Source organism: Pseudophryne corroboree, chromosome 4 (assembly GCF_028390025.1).
Source record: "Pseudophryne corroboree isolate aPseCor3 chromosome 4, aPseCor3.hap2, whole genome shotgun sequence".
In the NCBI taxonomy this organism is placed as follows: Eukaryota; Metazoa; Chordata; class Amphibia; order Anura; family Myobatrachidae; genus Pseudophryne; species Pseudophryne corroboree.
Genome location: NC_086447.1, coordinates 336,041,836 through 336,063,151, shown reverse-complemented (window position 1 = coordinate 336,063,151; position 21,316 = coordinate 336,041,836). Strand labels below are relative to the sequence as shown.

The 21,316-nt window shown below is 45.1% G+C and overlaps 1 protein-coding gene across 1 annotated transcript in view; it reads right to left on the bottom strand.

Annotated features, from left to right (window-relative positions):
• Window positions 1–12,040, bottom strand: part of LOC134910905 (probable cation-transporting ATPase 13A4) — a 350,913-nt gene extending 338,873 nt beyond the window's left edge. The window contains exons 1-3 of the mRNA XM_063919292.1: window positions 11,549–12,040; window positions 7,248–7,421; window positions 64–198 (exon numbers count right to left, since the gene is read on the bottom strand). Coding sequence (XP_063775362.1) covers window positions 64–198; window positions 7,248–7,421; window positions 11,549–12,040 — 801 coding nt within the window. The remainder of the gene's footprint in view (window positions 1–63; window positions 199–7,247; window positions 7,422–11,548) is intronic.
• Between the last annotated feature and the right edge of the window lie 9,276 nt (window positions 12,041–21,316).

Here is a 21,316-nt window from a genome sequence, read left to right as displayed (position 1 = left end):
ATGCAACTCTGCACAAGCCCGCATATCTCCAAGTAACAGGATACAATCATTATCACTTCTTACCTTTATCTCAGGCTTTATTAATAATGTGTGTAGGTCTGCCTTTTCTCCTGTCAGGTTTTCATCGTTAGGTATAGCACGTGGCACATCTGAATGGATCCATTTTACTCTCTTCTTTGTGTATTTCTTAAATTCATCCTTAGCAAAGAAATATGGTACATCAGATGTTCTGCAGCACTGAGCACTACAACAACTACAGAAAGGTACTTACATAGAATGCTACAGCAGCATTGTGGTAATCAAGTACATGCTCGCACTGCTTTAAATTTGCCTATTTTCCTACCTACCACATTGTAGTGTGCATGTCCTTTTCCAGATCCTAGGACGTGCTTCTGGAAAAGGGGGTGTGCCTCATTTTGTGGGTTACACATGTACCTGAAAATGGTGGTGATGAACTGACACACTGAAAGAGAATCTTAAATACTAAATAGAATCCACCAGCGGGTTCTAAAACCCTATCCCGCCACAATCCCAGTGCAGATTGTATAGAGTAAACAACTGGGAGAAAAAATGCTAAATCCCCAGATTTCATATCCAGTGCTGGGTTATTTAGCATAGTGTGGTATTGCAAAATAGGTGGAAAAAATAGTGTAGCATCAACCCTATTTTTCACTAACCTGCACTAGGCTGAAACAGCCAGGACTAATGATACTATGGCAGTTAGCAGTGCTTAAAGTGGTCCTAGAGAGGTGGTGGAACTCACCCCTCCCCCCTCCCCCCATGCAATAAAAGTATTGTGTGCCCCCCCCCCCAAAAAAAAGGGGGCGTGGTCTCAAAAAGAAAGGGGTGTGGTCACACAATAGTAATAATGCCCACAGTAGTACCACCCCTAATACACATAATGCCCACAGTAGTAGCACCCCGTAATACACAATGCCCACAGCAGTAGCGCCCCTTTTACAATGACCACAGTAGTAGTGCTCCTTATGCAATGTTCACTGTACTGGTAGTGCCCACAGTGGTAGTGCGCTTTATATAGAGCCCATAGTAGTGGTGCCCCTTATGCAATGCCACCAGTAGTAGTGCCCCTTATGTCCCCAGGAGTGATGCCCCTTATGAAGTGCCCCCTTTACAATGCCCTCATTAGTAGTGCCCCCATTAGTAATGCCCTTAATGGTAATGCCCCTGTGTAGTATTGCTCCCAGCAGTAATGTCGCCTGTAGTAATACCCCCAGTCATTTAGCCCCCTGTAGTTTAGCCCCAGTGGTTATGCCCCCAGTAGTTTAGCCCCCAGTAGTAATGCTCCCAGTAGTTTAGCCTCCTTGTAGTTTGCCCCCTTGTAGTTTAGCCCCCAGTAGTAATGCCCCCTGTAGTTTAGCCCCTGTAGTTATGCCCCCAGTAGTTTGCCCAAAGTAGTAATGCCTCCCTGTAGTTATGTCCCCAGTAGTAATGCACCCCTGTAGTTTGCCCCCTTGTAGTTTGCCCCCAGTAGCATGCCCCCAGTAGTTAGCCCCATGTAGCTTGCCCCAAGTAACAATGCCCCCAGTAGTTTATCCCCCTTGTAGAAATGCCCCCTGTAGTTTGCCCCCTTGTAGTTTAGCCCCCCTGTAGTTTAGCCCACAAATAGTAATGCCCCCAGTAGTTTAGCCCCTGTAGTTATGCCCCCAGTAGTTTTCCCCAGTAGTAATGCGACCCTGTAGTTTGCCCCCAGTAGTATTGCGCCCCTGTAGTTTGCCACCAGTAGTAATGCGCCCCTGTAGTTTGACCCCTTGTCATTTGCCCCCAGTAGTTAGCCCCATGTAGCTTGCCCCAAGTAGTAATGCCCCCAGTAGTTTAGCCCCCTTGTAGCAATGCCCCCTGTAGTTTGCCCCCTCGTAGTTTAGCACCCTTGTAGTTTAGCCCCCAAATAGTAATGCCCCCAGTAGTTTAGCCTCTGTAGTTATGCCCCCAGTAGTTTGCCCCCCAGTAGTAATGCACCCCTGTAGTTTGCCCCCAGTAGTTTACCCCTTGTAGTTTGCCCCCAGTGGTTAGCACCCTGTAGACGCGCCGCTAACACACTTAAAAAAAAACACCATACTTACCAAACCCCGCTCCCGCATCCGACCGCTGTGATCCTCCTGGCGTCCGGCTCCCCAGCACTATGAGAGAGATGTCATGACGTCTCTCCCATAGCGCGCACTGACAGAGCCGGAAGCCGGAGCTCATGAGTGAGCTCCTGTTACCGGCTTCCGCTGTGAAGAGAGAACCGGGCGCCCGCTGGTAACACAATCTCAGCGGGCACCCGGCATCTCCCTGCGGCGCCGGGCACACATCGGGTTAGTATTAATGGGTTTTCACAGGTGCGCCTGGCATGGATTGTGTCTTGAAAAGAAATATATAGCGGCCTGATTCCTAATTAAAAATACATTGATGCCCTTGACAAATTAGAGATATGGTAATGGTAATGACAATATGCAATAAACGATATTGAAGTAAAAACTGTGTTTTTATTCTGTAAATAAATAGCAATAATTAATGCTTAGAAGCAAATCCTCCTGGCGTGCGGCTCCCCAGCACTATGAGAGAGATGTCATGACGTCTCTCCCATAGCGCGCACTGACAGAGCCGGAAGCAGGAGCTCATGAGTGAGCTCCTGTTACCGGTTTCCGCTGTGGAGAGAGAACCGGGCGCCCGCTGGTAACACACTCTCAGCAGGCACCCGGCATCTCCCTGCGGCGCCTGGCACACATCGGGTTAGGTGAGCCGGAGGAGGCGGAACTGCTTTCCGTCTTAAAATGAAACTGATGGAACGCAGTTCCGCCTCGTTCTGGCTCACTTTGACCCCTAGCAGTTAGGCATGCAGCGTGGGGTCCCTTGTGTTGTAAAGTCAACCAGCCCTAACCTGCTCAGACTAGGGATGGAATCCCAAGGGAACTAAGGTTCCCCTCCCCCCCCAAAAAAGGGGTCCCCTCTTCGTAAGGAGAGCCAAACCTGTTTCCACGACATGACATTATCAACATACACCTCGATTGTTGGCGATTAATTTCAGCTGCTGATGTACACCCACGAGTTGGAGTAGCCCCTGTTTGCCAGCATTCCGGCTGCTGGCATTGTAAGCCGTCGGGAATACGGCATCGGTATCCTGACCGCCGGGATCCCGACCGCCGGTAAAGCAACTACATACTTTTCCGCCAACCCCACTATCTTACAACTGATGTTGGGACAGTATGACTGATATAAGGCGCAGTCTAATGGCTGTGAGAGGAAGCAAAGGTCAACCTGCTCTGGCCTGGTGTGAAATTAGAATGAAATAGAGAACATTAGATATGTGAGAAGTCTTGTTACCTTACTTATTGAACCATCCCCGTGTGTGTGCATATGTGTGTGTACGTGTGTGTCTATACCACATCAGCCATAACATTAAAACCATTGAAAGGTGAAGTGAATAACACTAATTACATAGTTGCAATGGCACCTACTGTATCAAGGGGTGGGATATATAAGGCAGCAAGTGTTCTTCAATTTGATGTGTTGGAAACAGGAAAAATGAACAAGTGTAAGGATCTGAGCGAATCTGACAAGGGCCGAATTGTTATGGCTAGACGACTGGGTCAGAGCATCTACAAGATGGCAGGTCTTGTGGGCTGTTCCTGGTATCAGGGCCACCATCAGGTGGGGGACTGCTGGGACTCCAGTCCCGGGCCCGGACCTAGATGGCGGCCTGTTCTGGTGCCTATCACCGATACCTGTATGATGCCGGCTGCTGTCACTGCGGTGGAGGAGAAGGAGGACGGAGCAGTGCAGGGTCTGGGAGATGCCCAGTGAGCAGCAGGCTCTCTCCCTCTCTCTTCCTGCACAACATCACACTTTACCTGCTACTCCCGGGTTCCGGATCCTCTCCCCTAGCTTCCTTTGTGATCTGTGTCTCCCGCAGCAGTCACTAAGGAAGAGGAGGATACAAGCCAAGTGGTGCGCTCCCAGTCTTGCCCTGTGCTCCAGAGCCCAGCACTGCGACCAGCATGGATGGGTATGGGGAGAAGGGTTTCAATCTGCTACCTCGGGGCTAACCACATGCTGGGCCCCTGCACCTCCTGTCACTGCTTGCCCTCAGTCTTGGAGGACACAGCTAAACAGTAATATCCCGCTCAGATCACATTAAATATGAAAAATAAATAAATAAATAAATAGTGTCACATTAAAACACCAGTACAAAGACAAACACAATAAATTATTTAAAGTGATTCTGGTTCCAGGATCTTCTGGGATTATTTTGTGATATTCACATGTTGCTTCCTGCTAGAAAGTTAATCCTGTACACCATATGCAGATTTCTTTTATGTGATATGCTTTTACATGACTGTGCTCTGTAAGTATAATGGTGACTGGTCTATTAAATGTGCTACTTTTTATCTTTGGTATTATGCAAGATCTCTTCCATTTCTTTTTCTGCGTATTTATGAACCCTTGGTTGGATGGCCAGCATTAAAGGTGGATGCAGCTGCACACACTATTGCAGTTTTCTCCATATTCGTGGCTGCGGTAATATACAAAAGCTGGCTTCAGCCTTGTGTACTTGCATGCAATGGAATGTGGAAGCCCTGAGACGCCATTTTTAAATTCTCACGGACAGTGTAAATCTTCCAGTGGTTCTAAACAATCCACCATCGGCGCATCATCGCAGTGTCTTCTTCTGAACTGTAGCTAAACATGGCCTCTGCGGCTGCAGTACTGCGTCTGAGAATGCAGCCGTTTGCACTGGCACACCTACTGGAAGGACTTTTTTATGTTCACTTCAGCACACCTACCAATCCCCACACAGGAACACCCATGGTTTTGCCTCTCCATTCCTAATGCCAGCGATCCTGTACATAACAGTGAGTAAAGCATGCACCATAGGGGTTTTCAGAACTTTTTCACATGCGTAGTAGCAAATAATCACTCAACTGCGCAAACATTGGCACTGCGTTTAGAATCACGTACTATTATTGTTTTATTGTCTTTCGTTATACGTGTACAAGAATAATATCTTTGTGAATAAAAACAAATGATACACAGGAAACTCAGCACTTAAAATATACATTATTTATGATATCAATTTTTAATCTTGTCATAAGTAGAGATGAGCGGGTTCGGTTTTACTCTGTTTTACTCGGATTTACTCGGTTTTCAAAACGGCACCTTATTGGCTCACGGATGTCACGTGTTTTGGATAGCCAATAAGAAAAATCCGGATAAAACCGAACTGGCGTTAATTCTGGCGTTAAATCCGAACCCGCTCATCTCTAGTCATAAGTAACTAAATTGGTTTTTCTATAATTAACTTTTGGGATTATTTTCTGTATGTTAAGGTAGCTATGGAGATGATCATTCAAGAGCATTATTAGAAGTTGTTTGCAGTTTGGTCTGTTGTTTCCTGTGTAGAAGGCCTCCTTCTCCTGGACCAAACAATCTGTCAGAGTTATTCTTTGTGTTGATGACTGAAATTATGGGCTGTTCACAACGGTAATAGATAACAAACACCACACAGATTTCTAAGGGGGCCATTTCATATAATATTTACAGTTTGCTCCCTAAAAACACATTTTTGGGGGTTAACCAGAAATATTTAGTATCCCCTAAATCAGGGGTGGGGAACCTCCGGCCCGCGGGCCGAATAAGGCCCGCAAAGCCGTTTGCTCCGGCCCACCCGCTTCTCTGTGATACACGCCGCCGCTCAGTCCGGCGGAGCGTGTCTCAGCTGTCAGGACAGGGACTCAGGAGGAGAACGCGGCAGATGGCGGCGGCGGCGTGTAGGACTAGAAACCAGCCGCCGGTTCGTGAACCAATCAGAGCTCGCGGACCGGCAGCCAATCAGGAGCCGCGGCTGCCGGTCCGCGAGCTCTGATTGGCTCTCAAACCGGCGGCTGGTTTCAAGTCCTACACGCCGCCGCCCAACATAGCCGCGCTCTCCTCCGTGTCCTGCCGAAAGAAGCAGCGGTAAGCAGCACGGGGGGGGGGGGGGGGCATTTGTATACCTGGCACTGTGAGGGGCAATTGTATACCTGCCACTGTGGGGGGCATCTGTATACCTGGCACTGTGGGGGGCATCTGTATACCTGGCACTGTGGGGGGGGGTCTGTATACCTGGCACTGTGGGGGCATCTGTATACCTGGCACTGTGGGGGGCATTTGTATACCTGGCACTGTGGGGGGCATCTGTATACCTGGCACTGTGGGGGCATCTATATATCTGGCACTGTGAGGGGCATTTGTATACCTGGCACTGTGGGGGCATCTGTATACCTGGCACTGTGGGGGGCATCTGTATACCTGGCACTGTGGGGGCATCTGTATACCTGGCACTGTGAGGGGCATTTGTATACCTGGCACTGTGGGGGGCATTTGTATACCTGGCACTGTGAGGGGCATCTGTATACCTGGCACTGTGGGGGCATCTGTATACCTGGCACTGTGAGGGGCATTTGTATACCTGGCACTGTGGGGGCATTTGTATACCTGGCACTGTGGGGGCATCTGTATACCTGGCACTGTGAGGGGCATTTGTATACCTGGCACTGTGGGGGCATTTGTGGATCTGGCACTGCACTATTGGGGGCATATGTGTATCACGTCCCATTTTAATTGGCCACACCCATTTTTTGGGTGCGCGCGCCTCCGGCGCGCACACACAGTGCCTCTAAGGGGTAGACCTACTGGGGGGCAGGGTCATTTTTTAAGTTGAGAATTTTTGTATGGCCCCCGAAGGATTTTATAAATATCCAAATGGCCCTCGGTAGAAAAAAGGTTCCCCACCCGTGCCCTAAATGTATGTAGGAAGGAGCACAGCATACCTGCTGCGATCCTTTCACTCCCACTGGCAACCACATCCCAATAAGTTTCTATGGGGCATGCAATGCTGGCAGATGTAAAGACTGGCCACCGCAGCTAATGCCATCTGAAGATGTTGGTAATCTACTGTAGCCTATGGGCCACACATCGCAAAGCCAGCCAGCAGAGGATTCTCCCAGAACCCTCCCCAGAAATGGCAGCAGTGCATGTGTGGTCAGCGGGCCCGCACATATGCAGAAGTCAAGCTTCCACACTGAGCACATTGCAGGGACAGGCTCCTTTTGGATCCCTGTCCCTGCGGGTGCTCTATAATGCATTGGCCTGGTACAATAGTATTTTGCAATGCGATCCTGGGAGCTACTATCACACCCAGATCGCATTGAATATGCAATTAATTATCAAATTTATCAAATTTATCTGCCAAAAATTAGGGTACTCACTGTAGTTCTTAACAATATAACATCAGCTTCTTCCAAGTTGCACGGGACACAATGCCACCAGATATCTAACTCTGGCTTCCAGTAGAAGATCATCTTAAGGAACCCCAGAGTAAATATGTAACCGAAAACACAGAGGACATTTTTACACCTTTCTGTTCTGTAGCCGAACAGCTCCTGTGAAATGAGAAACAAATAAAATCATGTAGTTTAAATCTAGAAATAATGTTTTCAGCATCACATAATATGGTGTGTAGACACCACTATCGCAAACATGCGAGTATGAAGGGGGTTCACAGGTGAGTTTAGGGTAATTATTGTGATGTTACCTTTCCTTTATACTGTTTGGTGTATACCAAGTTGTGGAGTTGGGTACGGGATCCCGGCAGTATAATGCCGGTGCAGGGGGGTGAGCGCAAGGAAGCCCCTTGCAGGCTCAGTGGCCGGACTGGCTATATTCCCACTCTATGGGTGTCGTAAACACTCATGAGTGGGAATAGTCCCTGCTAGTTTGCATGCCGACTGTCGGGATTTTGCCCTGGCGGGATGCAGGGGTCGGTATTGTGACCAACGGTCTCCTGACGGCCGGTCACATAACTACATCCCAATTTGTGTCATGATGCATACATATGTTTCTGAATGGTTTACGCTTGTCAGCACTAATATTAAACATTACTTTTTCACCATGTCATTATTTGGATTTTGGATTGGGATTACAGTTACCCCTTTTTCTTTTCATATTACTGGGTACGGGGTGTGACAAATGAGAGACCAGACTGCAGTAGGGTTAAAATCATTTTCTCTATCATTTTAGGGCCCCACATGTCCCTTTGTATACCAACTGCTTCACATATAAATGATATGCCTCAGAGCCACCCATACCATAGTATTATGCCTCAGAGTCCCATTTATATGCCAGCCCTGAGCCTCCTCATGCCCTTTTATATGCCTCATTGACAGGGCTAAGACTTCCTGCAGCTTGCAGTGACCACCCTCACACTTACAGCATGTTATATCTGCTCGGGTGGTATTCATGTGACCGCCGGTCAGCTGACCGACAGTCACATGATCTCCTCCACGAGCCCGACGGCTCACTTTCCCGATGGTCGGCATGCCGGCCGACAGGGACTATTTCCACTCGTGGGTGTCCACAACACCCATAGAGTGGGAATAGAACCCGTGGCGGCCGCAGGTCGCCACCGAGCCCGCAGCATGGCGAGCGCAGCGAGCCCGCAAGGGGCTTGCTGCACTCGCCCCTCCCCGCCGGGATCCCGGCGTCGGTATGCTGCCGGGATCCCGGTGTCGGTAAGCTGACCGGCGGTCAGGAGACCGCCGGTCAGCCATACTACACCCATCTGCTCCTCAGGGGCCTTTTTTAATGGCTTTCACTGTAGGATTAAGCGGTGACTCATACCCCTTTTCCACTAGCTCCTTAAAACACGGGTAAATGCGCGGGGGCGCGCATTTACCCGTGTTTTTCCCTAGTGGAAACGGGTCCCCCGGCAAATTCCCGGATCAAGTGATCCGGGAATCCTACCCTGGTAGCTAGCCGGGTTGAACACGTGTTCAACCCGGCTAGCTGTCTAGTGTGAACGGGAGCCGTGTCAAGGCGACACAGCTCCCATTCAGACTGCATAGGGAGGGCGGCGCTGGGAGATCATGTGATCTCCCAGCGCCGCCCCTGCCGCATCACTAGCGCGTCACCAACCCGGCAATTGCCGGGTTGGTGAGCGCTGTCTGCAGGGGGCTGTAGCACGGGTCGCAGCCGTGTCAGGCGACACGGCTGCGACCCGTGCTACTCTAGTGGAAAAGGGGTATAAGAAAAGGCCACGCTACCAGGTCAGACTGCAGGTACAATAGCACGGCATAGAGGGCTGAACCTGGGCATGACACACTCATAAATATGACTGAGTCCTCACTCAGGTGGGCGAGTGGCGGGCTCAGAGCAAAACTATCCTTTGGGTCACCCAACTACAACCACTCATTTTATTTTTTTACTAATCAAACCATGCTAAATACACACACACACACACACACACACACACATATCTGACAAATCAATGCTACATTGTATACATAATAGAAACACCATGTTGGCCAGATGTCAGTATAAAAATAAAAACAGGTTTAATTATACCTATCAGATGAAGAAGGAAGGGATCAACTGCAATAGGAGTCTAATACACTACAAGAAATAACTGGGGAAAAACAAACCCAAGGGGCTAATAAATCATATAAACAGTATATACGGTAAGTGATAATAGCAACATTTCCAACAGCTGTTGTTAATAAACCTTTATGTGGTTTATATATACAGAAAACTAGATAAAAATGAAAATAAACAACGCTTTGAGTAACAATATATCAAAAATTAGATCCAAAGATTGATTATGATGTCAGTGTGCAGAACATAGAGGTTCCCTCTAATAAAGCATGCTCAGTTCCCAAACCCTAATAGTGGTTACACATGGATCTGATCAGCAGTCACAGGGTCAGTGCCGTAATAGAAAGTCTGGGCTCCCCCGGCAAAGTGAATGACTTGATGTCCTTTCCTCCAGAAATCACTATTTGTATGCCTCCAAGTTCTGCACTTTTTTATCTTAAACTATTTTTCCTACTTTGCACATCCTGTACTTAAGGGCTTCAAAAAGAAATCCAAGTAAACTCCCATTGGGACCCATATTAACTTAACACAGATTCTCTAAGTTAATAATAAAAGTTACGTACGTGCGTTTTTAGCTGCAATAAGCAATTTTTGGCCATCTCATGGCTATTTGAATCAGCCACATAAATGTGATTGCCAAAGTTATGTGAAAATTTGAAGTGAATGGTCTGGGCCTGCAGGCTGGCAAGACCCCCAGGAGATACAGGGGGGCAGTTATCAAAAATCACATTTCCAATGCGATACGGGCACAATGTTAGCGCCCAAGATCACATTGCAGGATGTGATTTTTACCAGCGCCATGTATTAACCCGCTCCCGCAGCGACAGGAGCCCATCCCTGGGATGTGCTCAGTGTGATGCTGGAGATCCTGCGCATGCGTGGTCCCACTTACCGCACAAGCACTGCTGCCATTTCTGGGCTGCTGGCCAACTATGCAATATGTAGCCTATAGGCTACAGTGGGCTACCGCCATCTTCTGCATTCCGGAAGTTGGTAAATCTAATAGCATCTCATCCCCCTAAGAAACCAATGGGATTTGCATCTGCCTTTGTGAATGGAGAGATTGCAGCAGATATTGGAGATAATACTGCCGTCCCTCCGTGATACATTCGGGGAATACTAAGTATTTGCGGTTAACCCCCTTAAAAGGGGACCCCACAACCTATGCCTTGTATCCACTGCATTTGCTTAGCACTTTCCTGCCCAACCTATTAATCCAGTGATTGCTTCAGTAATACAGCGCCACCAAAAATTTTCTGAAGTAAATAGAAATATTCTGTGTTATTGTTAACTTTAGCACTGTCAGCATCCTATCACAAGTTCAGGTTCCTCTGGTGCATGTGGCCTTACTGGTATGGCCATGCTCAATGCATAAGAAGAGGACCTTAGAGTATAGCATAAGCATTACACTGATAAGATAAGAATAATTTATTGTCACTATAACATGAACATGTATAGCGAAATTACATGCAGTTCTCGTATCATATACACCAGATAAAATATATCACATAAAATTTAGCAAAGTTGAGAATTCAAGCTAAAAATCACAGAAGGGAAGAAACTATTTATTAACCTAGAGGTACGACATCTTAAACACCTATAACATCTCCCCGATGTCAGAAGGGGAAAAAACATATTACAGAGGTGACCCCTATCTTCAATCATCTTAATTGCCTTCGACAGACTCGTTGTCGTGAGTACATCCGCCAACCTAGGCAAGGATTGGCCAATGATCCTCTCTGCAGATTTGATCACTCTCTCCAGGGCAACAAGATCAGAACACTTGGCATTACCATACCACACCGTGATCGCGTAGGTCAGCAAGCTCTCAATCACGCAGCGGTTAAAATTAACAAGAGTTGATTGCTGCAGACCTGCTGCTCGGAGCTTCCGTAAGAAAAAAAGACGCTGCTGAACCTTCCCAACCACTGACGTGATATGCAAGGACCATGATAAAACCTCTGTAAATTGAATCCCCAAAAATTTCACATCGGTAACCCTATCCACCTCCTCACCATTCAGTATCAACGGGCAGATGCTAGTTTTTTTTAGATTTCCTAAAATCTATCACAACCTCCTTAGTTTTCTTACCGTTTAATAACAAGTTATTTTTTACCCCCCACTCAGCGAGTCTTCTCACTTCCTCTCTATAACTACTCTCATCTCCGCCAGTTATCAAACCCACCAAGGTGTTGTCATCCGCAAACTTTATCACAGAGATTGTTTCCGAATTAGACTCACAGTCGGAGGTATACAAGGAATATAAGAAGGGGCTTAGAACTCTTACATTTAATACCAGTTCCGAAGACAAGTCAGAGCCCAGTCTGACTGTCTGAGGGTGATCTGTCAGGAAATCCGACAGCCAGTTGCATATGGCCGTATCATATCCGATCTCTAAAAGCTTTTTTACTAACACCGCTGGCACTACCGTGTTAAAGGCGGAGCTATAATCCATGAATAACAATCTAGCATAGGAGTCTCTATTTTCAAGATGACAGAGTACCCTGTGAAGGACCATAAGAGCTGCATCTTCAGTTGATCTGTTTGACCGATATGCAAACTGATTGGGGTCAAATCCCAATGGAATAACACTTTTTAGATGATTCACTACAATTCTTTCGAAACATTTCATAATCAACGAAGTGAGAGCAATCGGCCTATAATCGTTCAGACCAGTGACCACCGCAGTCTTCGGAATTGGAACAATAATTGAAGTTTTAAAACACCGCGGGACAGTACATTGCCTCAATGAAAAATTAAAAATCTTAGTAAAAATACCTGCCAGTTGCTCAGCGCACGCCCGTAAGACTCTGCCCAGAATACAATCTGGGCCAGGAGCCTTCCTGGCGTTCATTCTGCTAAAACAATTCCTGACCTCAACTTCAGTCAGAGTCAAAAAGTTATCTGAATGAGGGATTACCAATAAAAGGCTCAACCTCTGTAAAGCGTGCATAAAAATGGTTTAACTCATCAGCCGAAAACCCACCTGACCTAGCAGAAGTTGAACCCTTATAATCAGAAATACATTTAATTCCTCTCCACATCGCCCTGACGTCACCTGATTCCTTAAAATGGCCTTCGATCCTAGTTGAATAGACTTCCTTAGCGAGACGAATGCCTTTTTTTAGGTTAAATCGTGTAAGCTGAGTTATCCTTTGTTCTAAACGCCCTATCCCTAGCTCTCAAGAGAGCGAACCTCGCTATTCATCCAGGGTTTATCGTTAGAGAAAAACACAAACTACCTTCCACTTAGTGACACTTTCTATGTAGCAATTTATATACAGTGACACCATTGAGGCCAGTGGATCGATATCAACACCTAAGTAACCTGTAGCCTCCTCAATAAACTGATCCCAATCAGTACATTCAAAACAGCCCTGCAGACTTAATAAGGCTCCCTCTGGCCAAATCTTAACTTCCCTAGTAACTGGTCGATTCCTCCCTAATACCGACAGATATTTGGGAATTAACCAGAGTGATGAGTGAATGGACTGCCCAACATGAGGACACAAAAGACATTTGTACGCATGTTTAACATTAGTGTAGACATGGTCAAGAGTATTAGCCCCCCGGGTTGCTACTGATGACGGAGGGGTGAAATTTAATTCTCAGAGAGATTCTTTAACGCAGGACCTTTCCAGTGGGTGCAAATATAGACTGTCAAAAGCATCAGAAAGTACAGATTATATTTGGGTGTAAAATGCATTATATAATAATCACGAAAACAGCAGTGGGTGAGACAGATTTATTGTTGCATAAAAATTATGATTTTGAGCTGTGGTGTCATCTAAATAACATAGAAATTAATTACGCTATTCTTACATCACCACCAAGGAAAAAAAATAACACTATGGCAGGAGATAATACATTGTGTTCCTGGTATACATTTATACAGATTTACACACCCGACCACCACCACACACTCCCGCCGACACCTTAGCAGCAGGGACGGATTTAGGGATTCAGGCAGCCTCTAGGCACATTATTGGTTGCCCCCACCCCCACCCCCAATCATATCATTGCCCCCTTAATTTCGGGTGCCAGCCTGGATGCCTCGAGACCAAAGCAGCCCTAGCCTCACTCTACTCCTGGACCACAATTTGCTGCCCATTGTCTCACCCCTGTCATTTCCTAAATAAAATCTAAAAAAAATAAGTTGTGATGACGAAAAAAAGAATCACCTGGCCCTTATGATCCAGGTGTGCTGCCCCCCAGCAAGTGCTGCCCCTAAGCGCGCCACTCACGTGCCTAGTGGGAAAGTTGTTACTGCTTAGCAAGTCTGCAGGATTTCATTACATTATATTCACTGCTTAGTGACATTGTGCAGCACATAGTATATCATCTACAGTATATTGGATATTGCCTCATATATGGTGGCATCTCTTATGTACACATTTGCATAAGCATATCAACACACAGTGCCATTCCCTAGGTTAGCCCTCATGGCTATAAGCGGAGGATTTTGACCTGTGGATTGCCTCAGGCCAGGGCAGAAACTAGGAGTTTTGTCACCCAGAACAAGGCAATAATTTTGCATAAAACAAAGGGGGTTATTCAGGTCCGCAATTTCCCTGTGCTCTGCACTAATGCACACGCACAGGACCCGGGCTGCGGAGGCAGCGGCTCGTCCACAATTGCTGCGACCGCTGGGCAGGACATTCAGCATGCTGGGCAGCCTTGCCCTGCGATGGACGGCCCCCAGCATGTGAAAGAAAGGATTGCAGATTCTGCCTTTTAGCGGAATCTGCAATCCAACCTGAATAACCCCTAAAGGAAAGAAATTTGTAACAGAGAAAAGACGCCAAAAGATACTGTTTGTTTTATTAATGCGTCCGTATCAGCACAGGAATCAATAAAACCTCAGAACTGAGACATTCTTCTTTGGGATTTCAAAATTTGACAAGGTATATATGACTGTATTTCAGACCAGAAATATATATACAGGTTGATTATCCCTTATCCAAAATTCAAAATAAAACTGTGGTTTTAAAAATACATCCTGACACAAAATATATATACAGGTTGAGTATCCCTTATCCAAAATCCCTAATTGCACATTTTTGGGTCCCCTACTGAGATAATGACACATATATATGTATATTATATTATATTATATATTTATAGAATATATCTATATATACACATAATATATAATATATATGTCATTATCTCAGTAGGGGACCCAAAAATGTGCAATTTGGGATTTTGGATAAGGGATACTCAACCTGTATATATATTTTGTGTCAGGATGTATTTTTAAAACCACAGTTTTATTTTTGATTAAATCTGATGAATGTATAATATTGTATTATTGTGTGTACCTAAATTCTATTACTGCCAGTCTTTCCATTCTGGAATAGGAGGACCTGCTGTTATACAGTATATGACAAAGATTCTTAAACTTTTGTGCTCATGACCCAAATCAGGCCTGTAAAGGAGTTATTAATAACTTTCTTTTAATTACTGTTAATGGATGACATTGCTAAAAATCTAACAAATAGAATGTTGTGGTGTTATAAAACATGATATTTTAAAAATATTGTTGAAAGGCAATTAGTATATTGTCAGTACTTTGACACAAGTATATATATCACTTGTCTAGATTGGAGAATACTAGCCATTGTCACCAGTATTCCTTATAGGGAAATGCAGAACATTGAGAGACCTTTCACAATCTTGGGATGGTAAGTTAACCCCTTGGATCCTATCTGTACTCTGGGGGCTGTGCGCACAGTCCTCTATTAACTATACTGGGTGATAGTAAATAGGACAGAAGACTGTTGCTATAGTAGCAATTAACCCCCCAAATATCAGCACAATACTGTTGTTCCTGGACAAGTCTAGTTCTTTGGCTCCTGGACAAGTCTAGTTCTTTCTTCAAGAACATGCACGCTATGTGGTTTCAGAGCCAGAAGCAACAAAGAATATATGGAACATTCTGATTGGACAGATAATGAAATGCTCATCAAACTCATGTCCTCATTGGTAATTCTTACTTGTTCACTCTCAATAATCAATATGTTTACAGTATATCATTAGCTGTTTTAGTTTATAGCATACTTGTTTACTGTACATAAATAAAATATTGCCAATTGATGTTTTGGGTGTTTATAGGACTTGTGTTTAATAAGTGGACATGCCTCACTTACTGTAGACTACCAGCCACATTCTGACAATTCAGGAGTTCTTAAATATTGCTTATTGTTGGACAGTCTTTTTATTTATATCTCACCTAATAGTGAGTAAACTTATTGGTTCCAACACACACCTGTTTTATATTTTACGCTACTGTTCTAGTGGCAAACGGTTCTTGTTATAGCTTATTTTTTGAGTAAGAGAGCTCTAACTAGGGCTTCCAAAACAGAAAAGTGGATGTGTTGCCCATAGCAACCAATTAGATTATTTTTATTACTGTCTAGAATACAAAAGATAAATGATAGCTAAAAATATGACTTATAGCTATAGGCAACGCCTCGACGTTTCCCTTTTAGAAGTATTTTTTAAAGCTACCCCATAGACACTGTTTCCAAAGTTTGAGGACAAGCTCCTGTCTTTGAGGGGTCTGGTTGAAGTCCCTTATTCCTACTGGTTAAGGCCTGGCCAACCAGTGGCTCTCCAGCTATAGACAAACTACACATCCCAGCAAGCCCTACCGCAGTTTTAGCATTTCTGAATAGCAAAACTGTGGCAAGGGATTTGGGGACTTGTAGTTTCACAAGCGCTGGAGAGCCACAGGCTGGCCGGGTCTGTAATTAGGCCATATCCCTATGACACGGTCCATAATTGACCGTCTCAATGTTGGTTTTTGCAACAAAATCTCGTATATTCTTGCGCCTACGATAAGCTGGCATGATGTGTGTGTTGGAAAGAGTACTTAACTTTTTATCAGAACGTCAATTCGAGCAGCCCTGTCCTCTGCCCGGAGTGATCAACCAGTAGCTAGGCATTTCTTAAATGCCAGGCATTCGGTAGCTATAATTGACCACATTCCACCGCCAAAGAGAGGCGGTGAACGCGGCCAGTTATTACTGAAAGCCGAGGCAAAGTGGATTTTTTTATTGAACACCTTATCCCCTGAGGGTTAAATGAGCAAACCGGCTTTTCTGCATTTATTTAGTTACAGTAGTAATTGAATGCCCAGAAAGCATTAGGTGTGGGTTCAGCACTCACATCCATAAAGTATTCAAAGTATCCCCTGACCCTGCTTCTATTTACTGTACTCTGGATACCTAGCTAGTCACCAGCCAGCTTGTCCAACAAGCTGGCCAGCTTGGGGGTTCAATTACTACTGTCTTTGCCACAATTGATGTCATCATGGAATTGTTAAAGGACAGCCAGAACCTGTTGTCCACTTAGACAGCAGATCCAGGGAGATGCCGACAGAGACGTGGACTAAAAGACCAGGGGATCGATAGGCATTGTGTCAAGCCGTAATCCGGTACGCAATATTATTCTTGCGTGTGACAAAAACTGTTTTAAAGGATACTACACTATAGGCGCTCTGTTGTTTCTTCCTCTATTTTCATATATATATATATATATATATATAGTGAAGCTGGGTCCGGCACTCAATAAATGATTCAATTACCCCGGTGTCCTGATCCGAAAACGGTTTACACCGCTGGTATAGAGTTCTGGATGGAACGGCACTCAGAGGCTTTTTTTTGCAGCAAGCGTGTATTAAAAATTCAATAATACATCAGTTCAATGAATCTATATATACATATATATCCAGCACATCCATATAATGCAGAAGTAGACAAAAAGATATAGATGACCATAAAGTGCAAAGTCACAGCATAAGTGGCAATGATTACAGCTACAGCAGCATATACTCATCATGTTGAAAATAGATGAAGCAGCCTCATCTTAAACTGATAGTCAGTGTATAGAGATAGATATTCTTTGTTTATTTAATTTTAACTTATTACCAAAAAAAAACGCTTCTGGCTTACTTTTCCCTCTGCGTGGCTGCATACTGCCTCCCTCCCCGAGCCGGCTCCTTGCTGCAGGTTGTGTGGCCACTGACTGAGAGCCGTCACAGAGTTTCATTCATTACAAGGCCGCCGGCAGCCCAGCACAGCAGTGTGGCGCCGCCAGTATGACGGCTTTTAGTGGCCGCTGCTGCGGTGCAGCGGATCGGTGATTAATCACCGATCTGATCTCTGGCGTGTGATGGGGGAACCCTTTCAGGTAGGGGGGCCCAGGAATACGTGCCACCTCCTTAATCCGGCTCTGCAAACACAGCATAGGAGCTGGCGGGCTGGGAGCGTGGTGCAGGCTGCCGGCGCCCTCCACACTGTGGCGCCTTACTCCTTTGCGTAACCCGTGTAACGGGCGGGCCGGCCCTGTATATAGGTGAGTAGCACATTTCTTGTTATTATATCCTGACAAAAATGTTGTCATAACATTGAAACATTGATGCACATCAGACTCGTTGTCTCTCTTCATTTCAAAGCCGTGAGTGCCGCCATACCCTGCACTGTATATCACTTGACACAGCGCCTGCTGTAACCATTGGAGGGCACCGGCTAGATACCACCTTCAGCTTCACCTTTGGGCCATAGGAGTGCTGTGGACTGTGTTTTGTTTTATATATATATATATATATATATATAATCACATGAACTTTAACCACAAAGAGAGGCAAAGGATAGGGGACAGCACGCCATTCAGCAATAGAGGTTTTTCTTTAATCCATCAAAAAAGTTAAAATCCATGGTATATTTAGGCCAAAACATTTGGGCATATCAAAAATAGATCTCACAAACTGCAGTCATTAAAGCGGGGTATAGTATAGTCACCCATCCACATGTAATGCTGCCATAGCGTCAGAGTCTGACAATATAGAAGCATTACATGTGGATGGGTAACCATGGATTTTAGCTTTTTGATGGATTAAAGAAAAACTTTTATTGCTGAATGGTGTGCTGTCCCCTATCCTTTGCCTCTCTTTGTGGGTAAAGTTCAGGTGATTATCAAATTTGACTGGACTTGCACCCAATAAGTTTCTTACCAAGAGTGTGCGAATACTACAAGTTTGTGTGTGTGTGTGTGTGTGTGTGTGTGTGTGTGTGTGTGTGTGTGTGTGTGTGTGTGTGTGTGTGTATATATATATATATATATATTTAAAATTTGGTAAACATGACTCATGCCCTTCCTTCCCTATCCACGTTTTGCCTGCAGGGTAAAACAGCAACGTATTTGATGCTAACCTTTTGCAGGGGCTGCACAATGGCAGCAGAATCACCATAGATTAATACATTCTGTAGTTTGACACCCGCTACTGCTGTAAGCGGGGCTTGCAGAGATCTTTGCATGTCTGTGCTGGGAGAACCTATGTAGGCCTTGCAAGCCCATCACAGATTGGCAGAATATAGGTTTTATCTGATGGACCATTAAATAAAAATAAACGTACTTTTATCTAATTTTCCTTTTCTCAAAACTCACACTCCACCGCAATAACAGTTTGTAGAGGTCATCTGAGCTATGTTAAGCAAACATTTCCTCTGAAGGTGGGTACACACTGGCCGATATATCGTCCGTTCTCTTGAACGGCCGATATATCGTGGATCCGTCGGCCAGTGTGTACAGTAGAGATGAGCGGGTTCGGTTTCTCTGAATCCGAACCCGCCAGAACTTCATGTTTTTTTTCACGGGTCCGAGCGACTCGGATCTTCCCGCCTTGCTCGGTTAACCCGAGCGCGCCCGAACGTCATCATGACGCTGTCGGATTCTCGCGAGGCTCGGATTCTATCGCGAGACTCGGATTCTATATAAGGAGCCGCGCGTCGCCGCCATTTTCACACGTGCATTGAGATTGATAGGGAGAGGACGTGGCTGGCGTCCTCTCCGTTTAGAATTAGAATAGATTAGAGAGACACTTGATTTACTAATTTTGGGGAGCATTAGGAGTACTCAGTAGTGTACAGTGCAGAGTTTTGCTGATAGTGACCAGTGACCACCACTTTTATTTATAATCCGTTCTCTGCCTGAAAAAAGCGATACACAGCACACAGTGACTCAGTCACATACCATATCTGTGTGCACTGCTCAGGCTCAGGCCAGTGTGCTGCATCATCTATTATCTATATATAATATTATATATATCTGTCTGACTGCTCAGCTCACACAGCTTATAATTGTGGGGGAGACTGGGGAGCACTACTGCAGTGCCAGTTATAGGTTATAGCAGGAGCCAGGAGTACATAATATAATCCGTTCTCTGCCTGAAAAAAGCGATACACAGCACACAGTGACTCAGTCACATACCATATCTGTGTGCACTGCTCAGGCTCAGGCCAGTGTGCTGCATCATCTATTATCTATATATAATATTATATATATCTGTCTGACTGCTCAGCTCACACAGCTTATAATTGTGGGGGAGACTGGGGAGCACTACTGCAGTGCCAGTTATAGGTTATAGCAGGAGCCAGGAGTACATAATATATTATATAGTGAGTGACCACCAGACACACAGTGCAGTTTATTTAATATATCCGTTCTCTGCCTGAAAAAAGCGATACACACAGTGACTCAGTCAGTCACATACCATATCTGTGTGCACTGCTCAGGCTCAGGCCAGTGTGCTGCATCATCTATATATATTATATATCTGTCTGACTGCTCAGCTCACACAGCTTATAATTGTGGGGGAGACTGGGGAGCACTACTGCAGTGCCAGTTATAGGTTATAGCAGGAGCCAGGAGTACATAATATTATATTAAAATTAAACAGTGCACACTTTTGCTGCAGGAGTGCCACTGCCAGTGTGACTAGTGACCAGTGACCTGACCACCAGTATATAATATTAGTAGTATACTATCTCTTTATCAACCAGTCTATATTAGCAGCAGACACAGTACAGTGCGGTAGTTCACGGCTGTGGCTACCTCTGTGTCGGCACTCGGCAGCCCGTCCATAATTGTATATACCACCTAACCGTGGTTTTTTTTTCTTTCTTTATACATACATACTAGTTACGAGTATACTATCTCTTTATCAACCAGTCTATATATTAGCAGCAGACACAGTACAGTGCGGTAGTTCACGGCTGTGGCTACCTCTGTGTCGGCACTCGGCAGCCCGTCCATAATTGTATATACCACCTAACCGTGGTTTTTTTTTCTTTCTTTATACATACATACTAGTTACGAGTATACTATCTCTTTATCAACCAGTCTATATATTAGCAGCAGACACAGTACAGTGCGGTAGTTCACGGCTGTGGCTACCTCTGTGTCGGCACTCGGCAGCCCGTCCATAATTGTATATACCACCTAACCGTGGTTTTTTTTTCTTTCTTTATACATACATACTAGTTACGAGTATACTATCTCTTTATCAACCAGTCTATATTAGCAGCAGACACAGTACAGTGCGGTAGTTCACGGCTGTGGCTACCTCTGTGTCGGCACTCGGCAGCCCGTCCATAATTGTATATACCACCTAACCGTGGTTTTTTTTTCTTTCTTTATACATACATACTAGTTACGAGTATACTATCTCTTTATCAACCAGTCTATATATTAGCAGCAGACACAGTACAGTGCGGTAGTTCACGGCTGTGGCTACCTCTGTGTCGGCACTCGGCAGCCCGTCCATAATTGTATATACCACCTAACCGTGGTTTTTTTTTTCTTTCTTTATACATACATACTAGTTACGAGTATACTATCTCTTTATCAACCAGTCTATATATTAGCAGCAGACACAGTACAGTGCGGTAGTTCACGGCTGTGGCTACCTCTGTGTCGGCACTCGGCAGCCCGTCCATAATTGTATACTAGTATCCAATCCATCCATCTCCATTGTTTACCTGAGGTGCCTTTTAGTTGTGCCTATTAAAATATGGAGAACAAAAATGTTGAGGTTCCAAAATTAGGGAAAGATCAAGATCCACTT